The 19,590-nt window shown below is 36.1% G+C and overlaps 1 protein-coding gene across 7 annotated transcripts in view; it reads left to right on the top strand.

The window, feature by feature from the left end:
- ASXL3 (ASXL transcriptional regulator 3) overlaps positions 1–19,590 on the top strand; it is a 123,971-nt gene that overhangs the window by 95,014 nt on the left and 9,367 nt on the right. For 6 of the 7 annotated variants that reach the window (XM_062633487.1, XM_062633488.1, XM_062633490.1 and 3 more), the window contains 3 exons: positions 9,696–9,792; positions 10,427–10,532; positions 15,431–17,378. In XM_062633487.1, coding sequence (XP_062489471.1) covers positions 9,696–9,792; positions 10,427–10,532; positions 15,431–17,378 — 2,151 coding nt within the window. Of the gene's footprint in view, positions 1–9,693; positions 9,793–10,412; positions 10,533–15,430; positions 17,379–19,590 lie in introns of those variants that run through there. The other variant, XM_062633493.1, reaches the window with a different exon arrangement.

Raw genomic sequence — 19,590 nt, 5'->3', positions numbered from 1 at the left:
ATCTAAAGAAAAATTACTGGATTGGGGCTTCTTAGTCTACCAGAACTAAATTAAACATGAAGAGCAGCAACTTTAATAACAAACAAGTGCTTTATTTCATACAACAGGCAACTAACCCATGGAAGTCATTTGCGTACTAATAGTTAGAACTAATGGCTGGCAAAGTTTAGCTGATACAAATAGAAGATGGTGGATGCATATATAGGAGTAGTAGCCAGAGTTATATGAAATAGACTGCAATATTTATGAGAAATAAAAATCCCCCTTTTCAGTCTTCTGCCAGCTAAACTAACTAGAAACAGGCATCTTTTATTTAACAACTTTCCTACTAATTGGCTATTATGTGATCTTTCACAAGCCGTATTCACATGATCTGTTCCTTGTAAATATCAAGGGTTAGTTCAGCCTCTGATTTTATCTGATATTGTTACCATATGGTTCCACTTACATATGTCTTGACTGCTGAAAAATATAGTATCTTTGCTTAACATTGAGTTGTGTAGCAGAAACACCATCATCAGAAATCCAGCCATTGTTTAACAGAACTTACAGATTTTTTTGTGACAACTACAGCTGCTTTTCCTTTTCTTACCCAAGTGCATTCACAGTCATTTTCTGTTATAGACTTGCCAACTGTTAGAACATCCTTTCAGTTTGGTCCCATTTATCACAATCTCTGAATGGTAGTTGGATAAGTGGAAAAATTATTTGTAGATAGGTAATGGAATACTTGAACAGTCAGCAGTATCTGTATGAAATGGAGAAACTTCCTCATTGATTTTCATACTAGAGATACGTGCAATTTCATGTAAAAGTGTTTTTTAGATGGGTAAAAGCTAAGTTTTATAATTGTCAGCTGTTATTTTACAGGGAGAGCTCTAGCTGTAGAGAACTTCTGACATAATCAGTTCCCAGATCGTTAGGCAAAGTGTTGAACAGGAGAATCATTGTTTTGCATTATTACATAGAATTTAGTCATACATTAGTGCAAGCAGATATTGTTAGTTTCTGAAGAATGTGTCAGTCAAAAATTAAACAGTCCAGAGGCTGACAAGACCACATGAAGTAGTAACTTCTGTTCCCCTTTTTAGTGTGTTGTCCATTTTGCAATGGTAATATTTTTTTTAGAAAGCATTAGTAAGGGCAAAGTATGTGGCTTTTAATACTACTCTCTGCAGCCATTCTGAATTTTCCAATGAGGATTTCTGGCTGTTTGGCTTAATGAGAAGCCTGCTCTGGTGTGATGCTAAACTTAGCCTCAAGAACAGAGAGTATCTAACTTGGCTTTTAATATGTCTCAAGCTATCAACTGCTAACAGAGGAGTAAGGCTCCTTCCAGCCATGGAGAATAATTGTGGTGGCTAATACAATAGTTTTGTGTTTGAGAAAGACGATTCCAGAAATAGAGAGTGTCTCCTCAATACATGCAGATCCAGAAGGCAGTGCAATGCTCCATGCTATGACATCCATTTAAGATATTTTGGCACTGATTACAATCTAAGGTTTAAATTGCATGTAAACAAATCTAAGCCCTTATCTTATGAAATTGCAGTGTTTCTGAAGGTCATTCTGTCCAAATGAGTGGTTGTTTCAGATATGAAGCGTGAGCTGTGGTCAGTTGCACTAGATTGCATAAAGTGACTCCATTGGGAGGACATTAAGAGGCTAGAGGCATTGAAGACAGAATACAAGGACTGACTTAAGCCCCTTTCTTTTAAAAAAAAAGATTGGCAATTGGTTAGAAGAGAAATGTGTGCAAGAGCACTTTTAGTTTTATTTTTAATAATGGTGTAATAGATGGTGATTTGATATACTTCCCTTTAGCTTTGAAAATGGTGAAACACTCTACTAATTTATTTTTAAATTCCTTTGGCATCTTTTATATCTTGACATAGGACATATGCAAAGAAAGGGCAATTTATCTAGTCTTCTCTACACTAAGGCAGAATCAACAATGTCTGGGTTTTTTGATAGATGCTATCTAAAAGGATTTTTGATGTTCAGTGTTGGAGAATTCACAGCTTCTCCAAGTTTTCTCTGCAGTGTCTAATCTGAATCTGTCTTACTGCAATTCTGACTATTATTCATTGCTCAGTTCGACATCTACGTGGAGAGCATGGAGATTACTGGATTAATTTTACAATAGCCTTCAAACATGAAGCCAGTAACCCACTCCTCATCTCCCTGTTTCTTTGTCTTGAGAAGCAGGCATTATTAATGCAGTCTTAAATCTGTGCTCAGCCTCATTTCTCTACTTAAGAGTTTTATACAAGTTCTGAGTTGCAGCAATCAAAATTGAATGTATCACTCCATCTCAAGTGGTAAGTAACACCAAGGAGAGCTGAACTGATTTCTGTGTTTTTACACAGTACTCCCATTTATCACTTCCAGGGTTGTGCTCACTTTCTTTGCAATTTTGTAGCAAGGTTGATTTACATTCAGTTTGTGATCAGCCCATGTGCTCGTAAGCCACAAATGCTTTTCAGAAACATTGCAAAGCCACTTAGTTTTTTCATTTTGTATTTCTCTACTCTAAAAGAGTCCAAAACTCGACATTTGCCACTACTGCAATGCTCTACTTATCCCTATTGTTCCCAAAGTAATTCTCAAATCCATCAAGAGAATTCTGGATTTCAGTTCAAAAGGTTATAGGTCCCCTGTAGGTTCTGGGTTGCATCTGCCCAGAATGTGTCCATATGAGTATCTTAGGGCACCCTAAGGCATCTCAAAAAACAATTGGTTGTCTGTGTGTAGACCATAGAGTTGTTCTGAGGCTGACTTAGTCTGGAAGTCCTTAGCTCTAGTTAACCCCTTCTTTGGGCATAGTTGATACACGTGTGCTGTATGCCTATAGCTAGCACATTTGTACTTATTCACTGCGCTGAAATCTGTCTTTTAACATTTCTAAAACAGATTTATAACTTGATGTTAAACAGGCAAGTCTGTCAAGCTCAGATGATTTGAATGCAGTTAAGTAATATTTATTCTTGCTTGTGCAAGGATGAAATCTTACCCTTTTGCCTTTTGTTGCTGGTATGCACCATTTTGTTGCTGGTATCCCAATGCAGCAGATTTGTGATGAAAATGGATGCAAAAAAGGAAGTATGAACATAAATTTTGTCTCCATATCCCTCTGTTATTACCGCTGTGTCTCACAGTAGACTTTTTCCTTCATTGTCTTGCTCCTAATGTACTTAAGGAATTATTTCTTCTGGAGTTAGATGTGCCCCTTGCCAACTGTGTCTGGGTTTGGCCCATTATATCGTGTTCTGCTATGGTATTTTTTGCTTAGTAAGTTGACCCTATTTCCATTCCCTGCATGCTGTGAGAGCAGTGAGGTTCTAACTAAGACAATGTGGTTGCATTGTACACTCCCCATTATTTCTTTGCAGGAGGCTTTGCACTCGGTGTGGTCAGTATTGTTTATTTAAAGTACAGAGAGGTTTCTTTAACTCCTTTTTCCCAAGCATCATGTTCCTGGGGGTCCTCCCAACTAATTCTGCATTTATGAAAGTATTACTACTTAAAACCTTTTTTTTTCTATTCTGTTGCCATTTCTCCTTCTTTTTTATCCCCAAACAAGCTTTTGTCTTTTGTATTACTATCACTCGTATGAATTATCAGATATCCATTTTGCCAATTAAGTCAAAATGTTGTCAACTAATTCTTCCCAGTCCTCCTACGTACCATTTGTAGTTCTTGCACTAGTGTTCAACCATCAAAGACTGAGATAAATGCACCACTGTCATCACAGTGGCCTCTTCTTTAACATGTCCTTTTGTAAATAAACTTGTTTTGGCGTGGTCCAAGAACAGTATATTTTATTTTATTTTATTTATTTCATCTTGTTTTGTGTTGTTCTGTTTTATTATTTACCAATACTATTAGGCCATGTATATAAATAACATCACACATACAGCTCACACCTATGGTCAGTGTTTTCCATTAAAATAGTTGATATCTGTAAATAGTTATTGCTTACATCTGTATTTGGGTAGCTAAAGTGATCTGAGCAGGTAGCCTATTTTAAAAAATGGGAACATTCAATGAGAAGGCAGTTCACTCCTGTTACAACATGAATCACCAAGCTTGGTATTAAGCACAGTGAGATATGTTTTTTGAGAAAGACTCTGTGGCAGGAAGGAATAATTAATGCATCAGACTTCATGATCACCAGTAGAAAAGTGGTGGAAATTTATAGGATCGACAAACATGAATGTGGACATAGTTGGCTCTTCCAGAGTGCTGATACAGAGTATGTAAATTAAATCTTTATTTCCGTGTACTTGGAATCAAACAATTCTGCTTCTTGGAGAGAGTTCCCCTTAACATCAGAGATCTGGGGGGAAGGGGGCAGGGGAGAAGGAAGAGGAGAGGGGCGGAAATACAGATACAGGTCTTCTTTGTCACCTGTGAACTTCTGCTCTATGATTGTCAAGAGTAAAATGAGCCAGGCCCAGCATGCTGTCTAGCCAACTTTTCAAAGTGTTTGCCTTCAGAAAGTCAGTTGCTAAGGTTGCTGCATCTTCAGATGCTACATTTGCACTGTACCTTCATCACGGGTCAGTTTGATGCTGGTACACATTACTGGAGAACAGCATTTCATCTATGATACAACACAACAGTGGAGTCTCTCTACATGCATAAATAAAACGTAGGTTTTTTTCTGTGTGATGTAAATGCTGCTAAATTTTTCAGTTTTAATATTTGGAGGCTTTAATGAAAAAGAGTCAAGATTTATTTTCTCATACCTTTCATCCTTTGAACATAATTCTTTTCACATACCTTTGGGGAAGTCCGTGAGTTATAGAACTGTTCTTCCTCTGAGATAAAATATAAAATTATAAAAGCGAATTAGCAGCAGTTTGTAGAAAGTGTATAATTACTTGAGTGGTACTGAACACTTAATTTGAATGAATCTTCTCTCCCTAATTTTTTGGTTTTGTATGGTGAGGTATTATGGTCAAATGGTGTTAAGTTCACACATAAGCTTTCACGTAGGAAATATGTTATACTACACAGGAACTATATATTGTAGATCATTAGTAGTTTTATAAATACGTTAGGAGACTTTTGAATCATTTGAAGGAGAGATAGAAATAATAGATTTGCTAATTCCTTTTCTTCAAACATTCTAGCCAAGATCAGGTAAACTACAGTACACCCCTATGCAGTACTTGCTGTATTCCTACTAAACCACCTCTGTGCTACAGTTGAGCTGCAAAAGTAATCTCTGCCTTATTGTCAGAAGAGAATTTTCAGTGGAACTTGGAGGAAAATAATTGGAGTAGTTGTTCATAGAAAGATTACTCAGTTTCTTTTCATAAGAGCTTTGACATTTGCTTTGTAATGCAAACACATGTTGGATTTTAGCGGATGTGTTTTGCAGTTGGGTGGTTTTTTTGTTTGCTTTCCATAAAAAGAGGAACTTCTAAAAGCCATTGTGAATTCTGCACAGAAGCATTAATTAGAATATATAATTCTACTACTGTGTATAATCAGAAAACAGAAATTTAAAGCTCAACAGAATAAAGCATAAACTTTCCAAGAAATGTGTTTTTGTTCCAGCTCATTAACACACTGTCTCTGTTGGACAGCATTTTTTAAACACCATAAAAATTAATAGTGTATTTAAGAACTGGTTTATTGTCATGTTTCTTCAAATCCTAATTTAGACCTAGTGGTTAATTGTGCTGTCTCTATCATCAGAGCTTAGTGAATAGATACACCCTTTGGCTTCAAAATTTTCGATTTCCACTTTAATTTTTTGTCTTAGGTGAAAATGCATTCTCTGGGTGAGGCAAGAAAGGAAGATTTCAGTAGAGGTTGTTAGCTAATATGCTAGCTCTTAGTCCTTCCAAATTTAACAGAGCAAAAAAAATGTCAGCCTGATTTCACATGACTAGAGTACTGAGAAAATGACTAAAACACCTTTGGTTAGAGTTGCTGTTTGCGATAGACTCTTTCAAAATAACTAGATGTAAAATTGCTCATTTTGTGTCTGTTCTAACTTGTTCAAACATTTTTTCCCTGTTTAGAATAAAAAATAGCTAAGCGATTGAATTTCTTGTTAGTTTAGTTTGGGTTGTTTTCCTCATTTGGTAGTGTATCTGCTTTCTGCTTAGTATTTCAAAATTGACCATTTTGAAAATTTCTGCCTCATTCACTTTAGATCTTTGGCAATTACGAGTTCCTTTAGCTTTTTTGTCCTTGTACTTTTCTCTTTTAGCTTTAACTGAGTGAATAAATTCTCCCTCTTCCATTCCCAGCATAAGTTTTCTTTGATCTCAGATTTTCTGAGCAAGTTGGGCAAAGTCACTGAGACTAGCCATTTCTTTATTTCCTGCATTTTTCCATTGATATCTCTTCCCTTAAATTATATGGATTAAGTCTAGATGATGATGACTTCCCTTCATAGTGTTTCAACCTGAAATGAATCTTTCATATCAGGTCAAAATAAATGGATGCTTCTCTAATTATTTAGTGCGTTTCCATCTTCTGTGTCATTCTATGCTCTTCTGTCTAGGTTTCAGCTGTTCCAGCTACTTAAATCTTCCATGAGTTGTGTGGTCTCATGAATACAGGTCTCGGGAAAGACCCTCCCTCCTCTGCCACTTCATCAAAGGCAGTGACTATCATCAAGTCACTTGAGTGACTCAGGTGACTTCTTGAGTTTGCACTTCTTGCTTTTCTTAACCTAAGCATATTTAGCGTTGTATTTTCAATCTTGTCAACATAGTTCCCTAATACTTGTAAACTGTTACAGTTAATACCTAAAGTGCTCAAATGCAATGTGCATCTGTTTTCCGATACAGTCCACAAATGATTTCCTGTTCTATTGCTAGCTGACCTATACTAATTTTTCTTCTTAGATAACCTACTGCAATCTTCTCATTGTCCTTATCTGCTTCTGTTCTCCTTTTGTTCCCTCTCTGCCCCCTACCTTCCCACCCCCCTTTTCTTCCACAGTTACATATTACTTAGTATTTTTTCTGGTCCACAAGAACTAATGAACTTTACCTATGACCTTCCTAACATTTGCTTTCTGTTCTGAGGTTCTGTCCTGTGATTCTCTCTCAAGTGGACTACTTACCATTTAAATTTGGTTGAACCTCTTTCTAGCATTTAGCTTGGAGTTTGCAGTTTCTTTTTCACACCTTGTAAGAAATTGTGCACCCAGAAACTTGGCACTTTCTTCCAAACATATTAGCCAATGAAATAAAAGATGCAGTAACTTTTCCTACAGAGCTCACTTTTCTCATGTCCTTACAACAACAGGGTTACAACAAAGTTAATATAGTTCTTCTTGTATTCACATGGTAATATCACTTGGCAGTCTTCGTAACGGTCTTGATTTATGCAGCATAGTGAAATAGCTCAATCACACTTGGCTACAGTTTCATGTGATATTTAATGCAATCTGAAAGTGGATTGCTGCTGAAAAGTGGCATTCTCTTTTCACCTCTTGTGGTACACTTCAACTCTGCATAAGATCTAATAATTATATGACTTAGGATAAGTTGATCATCTTGCTGATTTAACAGAAAATTATTGTCCACAAATTTCCTATGAGATTTGTTGATCTTGCTGTTGACACAGCTAGACTGTTTGGCATCAGCTAAGCAATGAAGTTTCAGGAGGACTGTGCCTTTCAGAGGCAGCTTACAGTTAAATAAGGTTAAATATAATAATAACAATTTCATGTCTGTATTACTCTTTCCAGCAACACACTGTCAGGCTTAGATATAAAACCTTGAATTTACTGAAGTTAGAAGTAAACCCTATGCTGACATGTGTGGGTGTTTCATCTTCTTTTATGTTGAAACTGAAGGTAGCTTCAGCACCTTTCTTTGAGAGCAAAGAATTGCTTATTTAGTAACTTGTGACTCTTTGTAACTTCTTTTCTTACCTTTTTTGGAAATTGTGTAAGTGCCATCTTCAACCATATACTGATTTGTGTATTCAGAAGCAAGAGACACTGCTGTCTAAGAAGCTTGCTTTAATATATTAATTCTGGAATTTAAATATTTCTGGAAAAGTTTGTGCAGAAAGAAGCTAATGGGTCATACCAATTTGATTTATGCAATAAGTACATTTTCTTTATGGCCTTTGTCTTGTCTCGCTGATTTTATTTTCTTGCTGCTTCTTCTTCACGTTTCACTGTCTCTTTCCAGCTTTTCTCCAGTTTCAGCATTAGTCATAACCTAACTGTAATTAGTATGCATGTGTTCCACAATGCATAACATAAAGAATATAGAATTATATATCCACCCTACTCCAATGCAAATCCTATGATTTGTTGGCAAAAAAATGCCATATAGCAGGAAATCACAAGCAGCACTATGTAGGTTCATATCCTGCTGAAGGACCCTGGTACTATGCACATAGTGTTCTCTTGCTGTAACAGAATGCCTTTAGGATTGCTTGTTTTTCAGAGTCCATGCTTATCACTCTATTTCTTTTTTTACTACTTCACATCTTTCTGGTTTACTCCTATGAGATGATTGTGGGACAAGATGTCAGCTGGGCAGTGAGCAAATTAGCAAAGACTGTTCTGAAAGCAGGGCCAGTATTGTCAGTGAAATATAGAGCTCAGCAAGGGAGATACAGCTAAATATCATTTAATATTGCTAACATGTCTGCTTCTTTCTGGCTCCTGTTAGAAACAAGCACTGAGGATCAGGGGATATTATGCAGTTGAAACGTGTTAATATGCTGGAAAATGTGCTGGGTTTTATGCTAGATCACAAATGGTGTTGTCAAATATTTATCTCTTAGTTACCTTAAAGGACGTAAAATAATGTGTTTGTTCTAGCAATGTTGCCTCCTCTCCTGCTTCTTCTCTTTCTCTATTTTTTAGGTTGTTTTTATTGTCTGTTTATTTATCATGCCAGAGGCGATACCCGCTGCTAATTTTTTTTATATAATTACATTTTACATTTACTGGGATTCTTTCAATAGTGAGGCATATCATCACAACCTGAAAATAATCATTAAATGTTATGGTAAAAGGAAGCTCAACAGTTGGATATCTTTAAAAGTTATTGTAGAAAACACTGTGATTAAGACTTTTAATGGTTCTTTAGCATTGAATGTCTGACAGATGTAGAAGGTAAAAATAATTATAATGTTCTTCCACAGTTTTAACTGTTGATGTCTATAAAATTATGTGTATAGATGGTTTTAGTTTTAATGCTGAATTTACATCAGTTATTTTGTTAAGGTTTCCTGTTATCCACTCTTCTGCCAGTACAGCATATTAGCTGACATGAGCGTTATGTTTGTTTAGAAAGAGCAAAGTTGCTGTCTTTATTACATCTAATTAATTTGTTTTGTACCGTATTCCAGGCAGATGCACAAGTACAATAATGATCTTGATTTTTGATTGTGTACAACAGCTCTAGACATAGGCTCAAGACAGACGGCTGTGATTAAAACACATCAATCAGCTGTAAACTGAGTTATATTCAGTGATACTGATGACTAAAGAGAACATGCTGCTGCTGGATTAGCCTACTTGCATTTACAGTAACCACTATAATGAAAATTCTGTTTTAGTAGCAGTAGGGTATTTCTTTGTTATTCCCACTCCCTAACCCTCCCCATTTCCCTTAGTTGGAACTCTCATTTTTTATGTAATCTTAGCTGGCACTATTTCTGACACTATCTTCTGCTTCCATCGGCTTATTTTCTAGATGGGAAGTGATGGAGTTCTGCGCCTCAGTAGTTCCGCTCTAAATAATGAATTCTTCGCATATGCAGCACAAGGGTGGAAACAGCGATTGGCAGAAGGTAACTGTCTACTTGTTCTCAGATTTACCAAAGGTTAATTGTTTTTATGAATGACATCCCTGTTTCTACATTTGAGAAATACTCCTTGAATAGAAATTACTACACCAATAATTCAGCAAAATTGCTGATTCCATTTTTAACTTAGTGTATGCTTTTACAGCTTGCTGTGGCAGCTTATTCTGACAGTTTAAAAAGAAACAAAGCTTTTTCATCACCGCCAGCCTTGGAAACATGAACGCATGCAACTAAATCCCACCAATATACTTCTAAAATACTGATCTCATATAGTAATGTCCTGGGTTCAGCTGCAACAGTTTTATTTCTCCTTCTTAGTAGCTGATTCAGTGCTGTGTTTTGGCTTTAGTCTGAGAACAATGCTGACAACACACCAGTGCTTTTAGTTTTTGCTAAGTAATGCTTACTTCAATCAAGGGCTTTTCAGTTTCAGCTTAAACCATGACAAGTAAATTAAATATTTCTATGTCACATGCACTTTTGGTTTTCATTATTTTTATTTGTTGGATGACTATAGCAGAAATCACTGTGTGTCATCTTTCTATCTGTAATTTGTAATTGCCCATATTAAGCTAATCCTTGACAGCTTTTATTCAATATGTTAGTATTTGTTTTTTAGGCGAATTTACACCAGAAATGCAGCTACGTATCAGGCAAGAGATTGAAAAGGAAAAGAAAACAGAACCTTGGAAAGAAAAATTCTTTGAAAGGTTTTATGGTGAAAAGTAAGTATTGTAGCAAATAAAAGCACTTTTTTTATTATTTTCTTTTAGGAGGAAATGAAAATATAATTCTCTGCTTCACATAGCGCAGTCATATGCTGTAAAACTTAATAAAGCAGTTATCAAAGGCAGTCATTGCCCAGTGTATGAAGTTGTGGATAGAATTATAGCTGTGTGTCTGCACTTGCATTGCAATTGCATTTTTAAAGGTTCATAACTCATCCATAAAAATTCATTCCAAGGAGAGCTTAAGACACAAGGCCTAAGCATGTGAGTATTTTTAATTAGCTTTTAAAAGAGAGCATTAGATCAATTGTCCCCTCCTGCAAAATATAAATACAAATTGCCCCCTCCTGCAAAACATAAATACAGAGACTACAGCCTAGAAGACCAGTGGAGATATTTCTGTGGTGTGTTTTTATTTATTTTATTTTTTTCTAAGCTACTTGCAAAGTTTCTAAAATCAAATAGATTTTTTTTTATTGTTTTATTTTTTGACTGATTCCCTTTGCTGGAGTGGAATATGTGACATAGGGTAAACATCAACTAGAGACAAATGAAAGTGACAATGACCAGTCTAATTTTAGAAGTGCAATGCAAAGAATAGATAAATACCCTTAACTGACTAAAATTAATGGGGTAGTATTACTGCAGGTGCATAACTGGGGTAAGTCAGCACAATTTCATTGACGATGATACAAAGTTAGCATTCTGCAGCACCTGAAGATTCAGTTCTTATAGTCACGGTTTTCTTAAAATCAGAATTTAAGGAGATTCACATCTTGGTTTAAATTCAAGAGCCTTCCTTATAAAATTGCTTTAAAAGGTTAATCCATCAATACCTAGAATTACATCTCTCTTTTTTTAATATTAAGTATTTAAAGTATTAATTATTACAAATTATAAGCTAATTATTTAAAAGTTAGATTTTTTTTTAAATTTTCTGTTATGTTTTAATGGAATTTATGCATAATACTTAGGAGACAAAACTGTGCCATGGGAACCATCATCACAAGATGTCTTAGTTTTGTTCATAAATATTTTTTACTTCGGAAATCCAGGTCACAGGGAACTCTTCATATAAGTGATTAACTTAAAAATTAAGACATTAGCTCAAGTGTTTCTGTAGTAACAATGCTACTTCTCACAGTTTACTGCCTTGGACCACTGGGAAATGTATTGAAAATAAGTCAGCAAATGGACAGACTCTTTTATAGTCAAGTGCTTAATTTCTTATTTAACAGCTTTGAGACCTCAATGTATGTAGTCTAGGTGTTGATCCCTTTAGCATGAAAAAATATTAATTAGGTTTTTAAATAAGGAATATAGCGGCTTTTCACTATGCATGTCAAGAGAAGAATAAGTTTAGTACCAGCAAAGCATGAGTACTTCACTCTAGCTGAAGCCTCTTCGTCAGTCACAAATTGCTGTCACATGTACAGAGAATGATACTCATAATTTTACCAAGCCAGCAGTCCTGCCGTGCTAGCTGAGTGCTGGGCACTGTAATGGTTGGCAGATAATTATTTAGTCTGCAGTGATACATGTCATTTGAGTTGATAGGTTCCTGACATCAACATTGTTATGCAAAATGTCATATTACACATAATTTCCATTTTGACTACAGTATTGAATCTGGGCTGCCCTGCCCTTTCCCCAGCTTGTGTTGTTTCCCTTGCATTCTTCTTCCTGGCTGTTATGTGGTCAGATCCTTCTATTTTGCTGCTTGGGCAGATTTAAGTATTTTTTCTCATGTACTGACTGAAAGTTAGCTTTTGCTATAGTTTCCACCTTGTTTGAGTTCTCTCACCTCTTCTCACTTTGGTTTTTGAGTTCGCTTAAACTTTGTCTCTTTTCAGCTATGTAGATTGACTGAAGCTGCAGATTTTGAAAGCTTCCCGAGCTATTTCTCACATGCCATGCCTGCAAAATGGCTTTCTCCTTCAGTCAGAATTGCTTACTTTACAGTCAGTGTGGTATTTTTGCTCTGACTTTAGCTAATTTGATCTTTTAATACTCCATATGTAAATTCAAGTTTCACCTTATATTTAGAGAAGGACCATTAATAGATGCAGAATCTTCGTAAACATTTTTACACACTCCTCAGTTCATGGCATTCAAAGACTTTAGAGTGCTTCTTCCATGCTGGCTCTGTACATTACGTTTCTTGTATTTGCTCTTATCTGTACCCAGGCTGTTTATGATGGGACTGTCAGTTGTAGTTTACTTCCATCCATTTATGTTCTCTTTCCATTTCCTTATGGTTGTTTATTTGTCCTCTTTCTGACTTTCTTTAAATAACAAAAACTTCATTCTGCTGTCATTTATCTAGGATCAGCTAATGCAAATTGCCAGAAATCCACATTCTTCTGGCTTGTTGCCCCAGGATAGCAAATGTTATAGTCTGTTGTCTCAATATATAATTTCTTTTCCCAGTCTTGAGAGAGTTAAATGTCAGAATAGTACTGTCAGCTCACAAAATCAAAGTTTTAATTTTGGATAGACCTCCTCTAAATTTTATTGCTGATTTAATCCATCCTTTTTTTTTCTTTTTTTTTCTTTTTTTAATTATTATTATTTTTTCTAGTATTACTTTTCATACCACTAGAATATCAGCATCCATATGTCATTGAGTAGCTATTTGGGGTTTTTTGGTTTGATGACTGACTGCCCTTTCTTTACCAGCTGAATCTTGTCCTTAGCACTTTCACTGGTGGCTCTCTACTGCTGTCCTGTTTTTGTGCTATTTTGTGAACTTTGGGTGTCTTTTTGTCTAAGGAAGAAAGATCAGCTGTTCATCTTGCAATCTGAGATTGCTTTAAGCATGCTGATCTCGAATCTTCTTTGAAAGCCTTTCTCTTCACTGCAGTGTCTTCTTCAAGATGGTAGTATTTCCAATATTGTAAAAAACGATTGAGATTCAGTACATGTTTTTCTGGCCTTAATCCTACATAATCATATTTTTTTTTAATTCTTCTTCCTCTTCAGGGTGCTACCGGAATGCACGTATTTGTGCAGTGTCCATGTGACAGTTGCATTCAGCTTTACCCGTTATCCCATCCTTTATTTCTTTGCTGATTCTCATTCCAAAAGATAACTATCAGGCAATATCTTTTTGTGATGTAAGCCACCTAGAGAAAATAAACCACTGATTCAGTTTTCAGTAATGCACTGGATTTCTTTTCTTCTCCCTCCTCATTTTTTTGAGATAACTTTTGCTTGTTTACACAAGGAATTATAGAGGAAGTAAGTTACTCACTTACACCTAGGTAAATTAAATTTTACTCACCTAAACCTATAACCTAAACTTCCACTATATAAGGAACCTATAGCCTATATAGAAGAAAGACACAGCTTCTGAAATACAGTCAATGTAGGAGATGTAAATTTGCTTTCCTGAATTGCTCTCTAGAGGATCTTTCCTCAGCATATTGATGTCACAGGGTAGGGAGATTTAATGCATGTTAGGTGAGTAGTAGTAGGTAATACTAACAGTTACCCTAAAAGTGCTTTTTGGGGTACAAAGTGGGTATTTCACTTATAGCTATGTCTGTAATGCATCTGTTCAGTATTTTTTAAATGCACAACCACAGGTTTGTATTTGTTATAAGTTTATTCTGTATTTCCATAAACATGGGCTTTGTGATCTCTGTATCCTCTGGTTGTACATTGACAAGTTATCTTGCTTCTATTATATCTGTATATCTTTTATGCTCATTTATTTCTGTATTATTCTTTCTTTTCTGATTAAAATAAGAACAGAGATCAAACTTCTGTTAATTAGATTTGAAGATCCTTAAGACCATGAAAATTCTTTTAAGGTCTCCAACCAAGCTTTGTGTGAAAGTGTTATGGAACTGCTGATGCACAAAGTTTGGAAAATCTTACTAAAGTTGCTGAACACCTCTACTCCCACAGTCCATAGAAAAAAAATGAGGGTGTCAGAGTGCATACTTTTTTTTAATAGCCATTTTTTTCAGCCCTCGAAATTTGGTTTGTTTTGGTTTGTTGGTTTTTTTTTTAATTCTACTGAAGTAATAAAACTTTTTTTTTAAAAGCATTATCTTCAGGACCGAAGGTAAAAAAGATCTTTAGAAGAGAAGTATACATAGAAACAGTTCCTTTACTCTTCATCTCTGAGAATGAATTCATAGATTATAAATATGTGTCTTTTTAGCTTCTTAAGAATGTTAAACTTCTAAATTATAATGAAATCAAATTAATAGTATCTACATCAATATGTTTATTTAGAAATAGTTTTTATCTTAATAAAGCATTTTGCTTGCTGACAGAAAGGAGCAAAACGACACAAGCTGTTATCCAAGATGTTTATAATTGACTCTTGACTTGTAAAATAAAGCTGAAGTGGAGTTATTTTGATTTTCATAAAAAAAAATAAATTACTGTCAAATTACAAAACCAAAATGCATGCTTTCCATTATTAATTTCAGATGCAGCATTCAAGCCATAGTGCTGGCTGAGTTGACCCTTAATTCAGATGTAAGAGGAAAAAAATGGATTTCCTTTAGAACTGTTACTGATGAAGATAGAGTTGTGCATTTCCCCTGCAATGCATGCTGTAGTAGTACTACAGTGTTGTGCTGGTATTTGGAAAAATAAAATTAAACATAGTATGAGTGAGTAGTGGTGAACCTGTCTACCTTATTTTTTTGTTTCATTGAAGTGCCAAATACTTGAATAACAGATTACTTATTTTTAAAACACTTAAGTTTTTTTGAAAACGGTAAGAAAATCTGTGTAGTTAGGTTTCCAAAATATATAAAATCATGTAGAAATCAGTCAGACACCACTTAATTACTTTAAAATAAAATATGTTGGCAAGAAAGATGATCCTGTTCCTTTATCATGTCTGTGTTGACCTTTTTATTTGTGTGTTTTAGGCTGGGGTTATCACGAGGGGAATCAGTGAAACTCACTGCGGTGCAAAACAATGATGAAGATGAAAGCAGTTCTCTGTGTGGATCTTCTGTCACACCTGGTCCTTCTAAGCAAGGAACCTCTGAGGACCAAGAAGAGAAAGGTGCTAAAATTCCACCCTTACCAGAGAGAGATTATTGTCCATCTCTTCCTGGTATGGAACAGGTTCCTGCCAAGGATCTAACGGCAGACTCAGAGGATATACTGATACCTGAAGAATCAATCATTCAGGAGGAGATTGCTGAAGAGGTTGAGACTAGTATTTGTGAATGCCAAGAGGAGAACCACAAAACAGAACATGAGTTTTCTGAAGAGTCAGTTAGTCCAGCTGGCACAAGTGAAGAAGCAGAAGCAGTACAGCTTACAGACAGCACTGAGTCCTGTGTCACAATGAATGAGGTAACTGATACTGTATCTCACATTGAAATTAAAGTGGAGTTGAAGTCAGAATGCCCTCAGGAAGAGATGTCTGTTGTGATAGATCAGCTGGAGGATTGCGTATCACCAGCACAATCAGCTTCATCCACAAACTCTGTCAGTGATACAGCAGAGAAGGACTCTGAGTCTGCAAAAGAGCTAGTTGCACCAGAAATGCAAAATACTGCTGTGGAAGGGTCCTTGTTCACTGGTGGAGGCATTGCAGTAGATATGGAGCTTCAAAGTGACCCTGAGGAGCAGTCATCTGAGAATGCTTGTATTTCTGAAACTTCCTTTTCCTCTGGAAGTCCAGAAGGACCCTGTGTTTGTATTGCTTCTCCTGGAGGAGACACTCAGTCAACTTCAGAGGAACCCTGTACTCCAGCATCTCTTGAAACAGCTTGCTCATCCGAAGTGTCCAGTACTGAAAACATTGAAGGTGATATTCAGCAAAAGGCCAATGATGAAAACTTGCCCATACCTCTAATGTCAGAAATCTCTCCAATGTCCACCTCACCTGTAACCTCAGAAGCATCTCTGATGTCAAATCTACCTTTAACATCTGAGGCATCACCAGCTTCTAATTTACCATTAACATCAGAAACATCTCCTATGTCCGATTTGCCTTTAACATCAGAGACATCTTCAGTATCTTCTGTTCTTCTAACTTCGGAAACATCCATGGCAAACAGTTTGCCTCTTCCATCAGAGACATCTCCAGTTTCCAATTCCCCGAGCAATGAAAGACTTATTCTGCAGCAAAGGAAATCACCATGTTTGTCAGAAAACTCCCTTCCCACTGTGAAAGAAGAAAGCTCTGCCATTCCTAAGGTGCTTCAAGAAGAAAATCTTGTTCTTCAGCCAAAGCAACTTCAGTGTGTCCCTGAAAATATGAAAGTTGGTCCACTAACAATTATACCTGATACTTCAGTATTGGAAGAGCCCCAAAACAAAACTCTCAGTGATCAGCCATGTAAGTCACATTCTGAAATAGATAAATCCTACATTGCACCCATCCCAGAACACTGTCCTCCAGAGGTGATGAAAAATAAAAATCACAGTGTTCAACAAAGAGGTGACAAGAAGGGTACACTCTTGCCATCAGAGGTAGCTGTCGAAGTACCAGTTGGCAAAAATATTGAATTGCTTCCATCAAAGCCACATGATAAACTATATACCTCATCTCTAGAGAAAGCTACATTCTCTGAAGCATGCAGAAGTAAATCTCACAAGCTAACAGGCAGCACCCAAAGCCGTCTGGAGAATTCACATTCTTCCAAGTCATTAGAACCCACAAAATCACCTGAAGTGAGGAATGAAAGTAGAGACCCAGAAATCCCAAAGAGGAAAACAGCAGAACAGCACAGTTTTGGAATCTGCAAAGAGAAGAGAGCTAGAATAGATGATGATCAGCCTAACCGAAGTGCTTCATCAACGAGTCCATCTGAGAAAGAGCAGCCACCCAGGGAAGAACCCCGAGTTCCACCCCTTAAGGTAAAGTAATGAATAAACAGGCTGGCTTAGAAACTAAAAGTTTATTATCTTGCTCCTACTGACAGCATGCAGACACAGTGCATGGTATATTTTCTGTGGAGGTATGAGGGGTGTTAGTTTTGATCGTTTCACTTTACTATTACATTCCTACCATGCCAAACTACTTTTGATGTAAACATACCTATAGTTGTTCCATCACGGTCTTTACTGCAGAACTGCTTTTGTGTGAGGGGAAGTTTTCCAGGACCTATGGTTCAACCTAATTCAAGAGCTTCCCCATCTTTTACACAGTGCTATTTGGTTTTTTTATTGCCCAACTATATCATCCACTTGTTCTCCTGCATATGACTTCTCCAGCAAGCATGAATAACAAATGTTACCATAACCAATACCAAGAAAAACACCAGCGCCTTCATCCACCAAGAGAACCTATAGTCAGAATAGTTGGAGATCCCTTTGCAAGCCCAAGGTTTGGGGTAGACTGAAGTAGAAGATTTCACTGTAGACCTGGCTATCACGCGGAAGTGTCTAATTGATATATGTATACATATCTTTGTTAATGGCAAAGCAAAAGGTGAAAAAGACACACCAACTAAGCAAACATTTTTATGTGTATCATTCTGCTGTGTAAGAAAGTGGATTCCAGTTGAAAGCTTTTTTATTTTTTCCTAACAGAGAAAACTATAGATTTAGTTATATATAGGCTCAGCATTTTGGCCCTTTTAATTTTGTACATGATGACATCAGCCAAGGTTTAGATCCAATTTGCTGAACTTAGGCTATTGACTTTGCAATATGACTTCCTGATTATTCAGAAATGCCCTTTTCTGCATTTATATTTAACTGCTGTAGTCCCTGAACATCGTTAATATGGCTGGGAGGGCAAACAGGCTAACTGTTTTAATCACTAGTGCAGAAGCATATCTCAACTAATTTATTTTTACGAGCGGTGATGCAATTGCAAGTTAGTCCATTCTGAGTTTAGTGATATTCTTTCATATTTGGAAGGTCTCTGACTAGCCTAATAAATTCTAATCACTCTCTAAGCACAAAGGAAACTAGATCGCTAGGGAATAAAAAAGGTCATGACTATAATAATAAAAATAATCAAGCACTTAAAGCTTTAGCAGTTCTGTTCATGCAAAGCAGAAACTGAAAAAAAGATGTTACTGAAACAGAAAGCAAAATGTTTTGAAGTGATTATGAGTTTGTGTTACTCGATGTTCATATAAATGTTAAAGACTCACAATATTAGACATGACTGTTTATTTATAAACCAAAAAATTTAACTGCTAGAAAAAGTGAAGTCATCCAGCCCTCCAGACCAGCATAGGGTTATATGGTTATATATGGTTATATAAATGGTTATATATTACAATGCCATTTTAATATTGATTTCCACTGATCTCTCATGGAAAATCAGATGGTGTTAGTCTTGCGCAGTCTTAAGAGCTGAATCTCCCTGAAGCCTCCAGCCAGTGAATGAGAATACTGAAAGATTGGCAAGCATTTTGAAAAATAATTTTGTACAATCAATTCTAGTATGGCTTTTTGTGTAACAAACACTTGGCTTTTGGGTTATCTCACCAAAAAAAAACTATCCTTGGTAATAAAAAGAGGAAGAGGAACCCCAGGTCTCATAAGTCATTCTGCTATACAACTGTCACTTCCCATCATATCTTATAACTACTTTTTCTACAGATATTACCTAGGTCTTTTCTTAGTTCTTTTCAGAAGAGAAGTCACAGCGTTGACCACCAACTCCTCTTACTGTGGCCAGCCAGTAAACATAGGTTCCTTTTAAGAAATACTTTTTTTTTTTTTTTTTGCCAACCTTTGGGTGTTCTGAGAGAGTGTTTAAGTTATAAAGTGGTCCCAGGACTTTAACCTCTAATCCTGAAAACAGATACGACTAACTGTAAGCATACTAAAAATGCCGGTGATTTTACAGGTTATTATTTTGCTTAAAGTTTTAGGTATTTAAAACTTTAATATTTGCATTTTTAATAACTGTAGGTTTGAGGATTTCATTTTTGATATGCAGTAGTATAGGAGGTATCCCAGGGATGGACTAAAGTAAGTCTCTTAAAATTGCGAATGAGAAAGGGAAAAGTGTATCCTTTGGTGATTCACTTCTTTTATACCACTATTCTAAAGTGCTCTGTGGTGCAACATGAGAAACAGGCTCAGTGGAGACACTACTTCATCCTAT

Source organism: Pezoporus occidentalis, unplaced genomic scaffold (genome assembly GCF_034315485.1).
Source record: "Pezoporus occidentalis ecotype Australia unplaced genomic scaffold, CSIRO_AGI_Poc_V1 ctg4, whole genome shotgun sequence".
NCBI lineage: Eukaryota > Metazoa > Chordata > Aves > Psittaciformes > Psittacidae > Pezoporus > Pezoporus occidentalis.
This window is presented reverse-complemented; position numbering and strand designations above follow the sequence as displayed.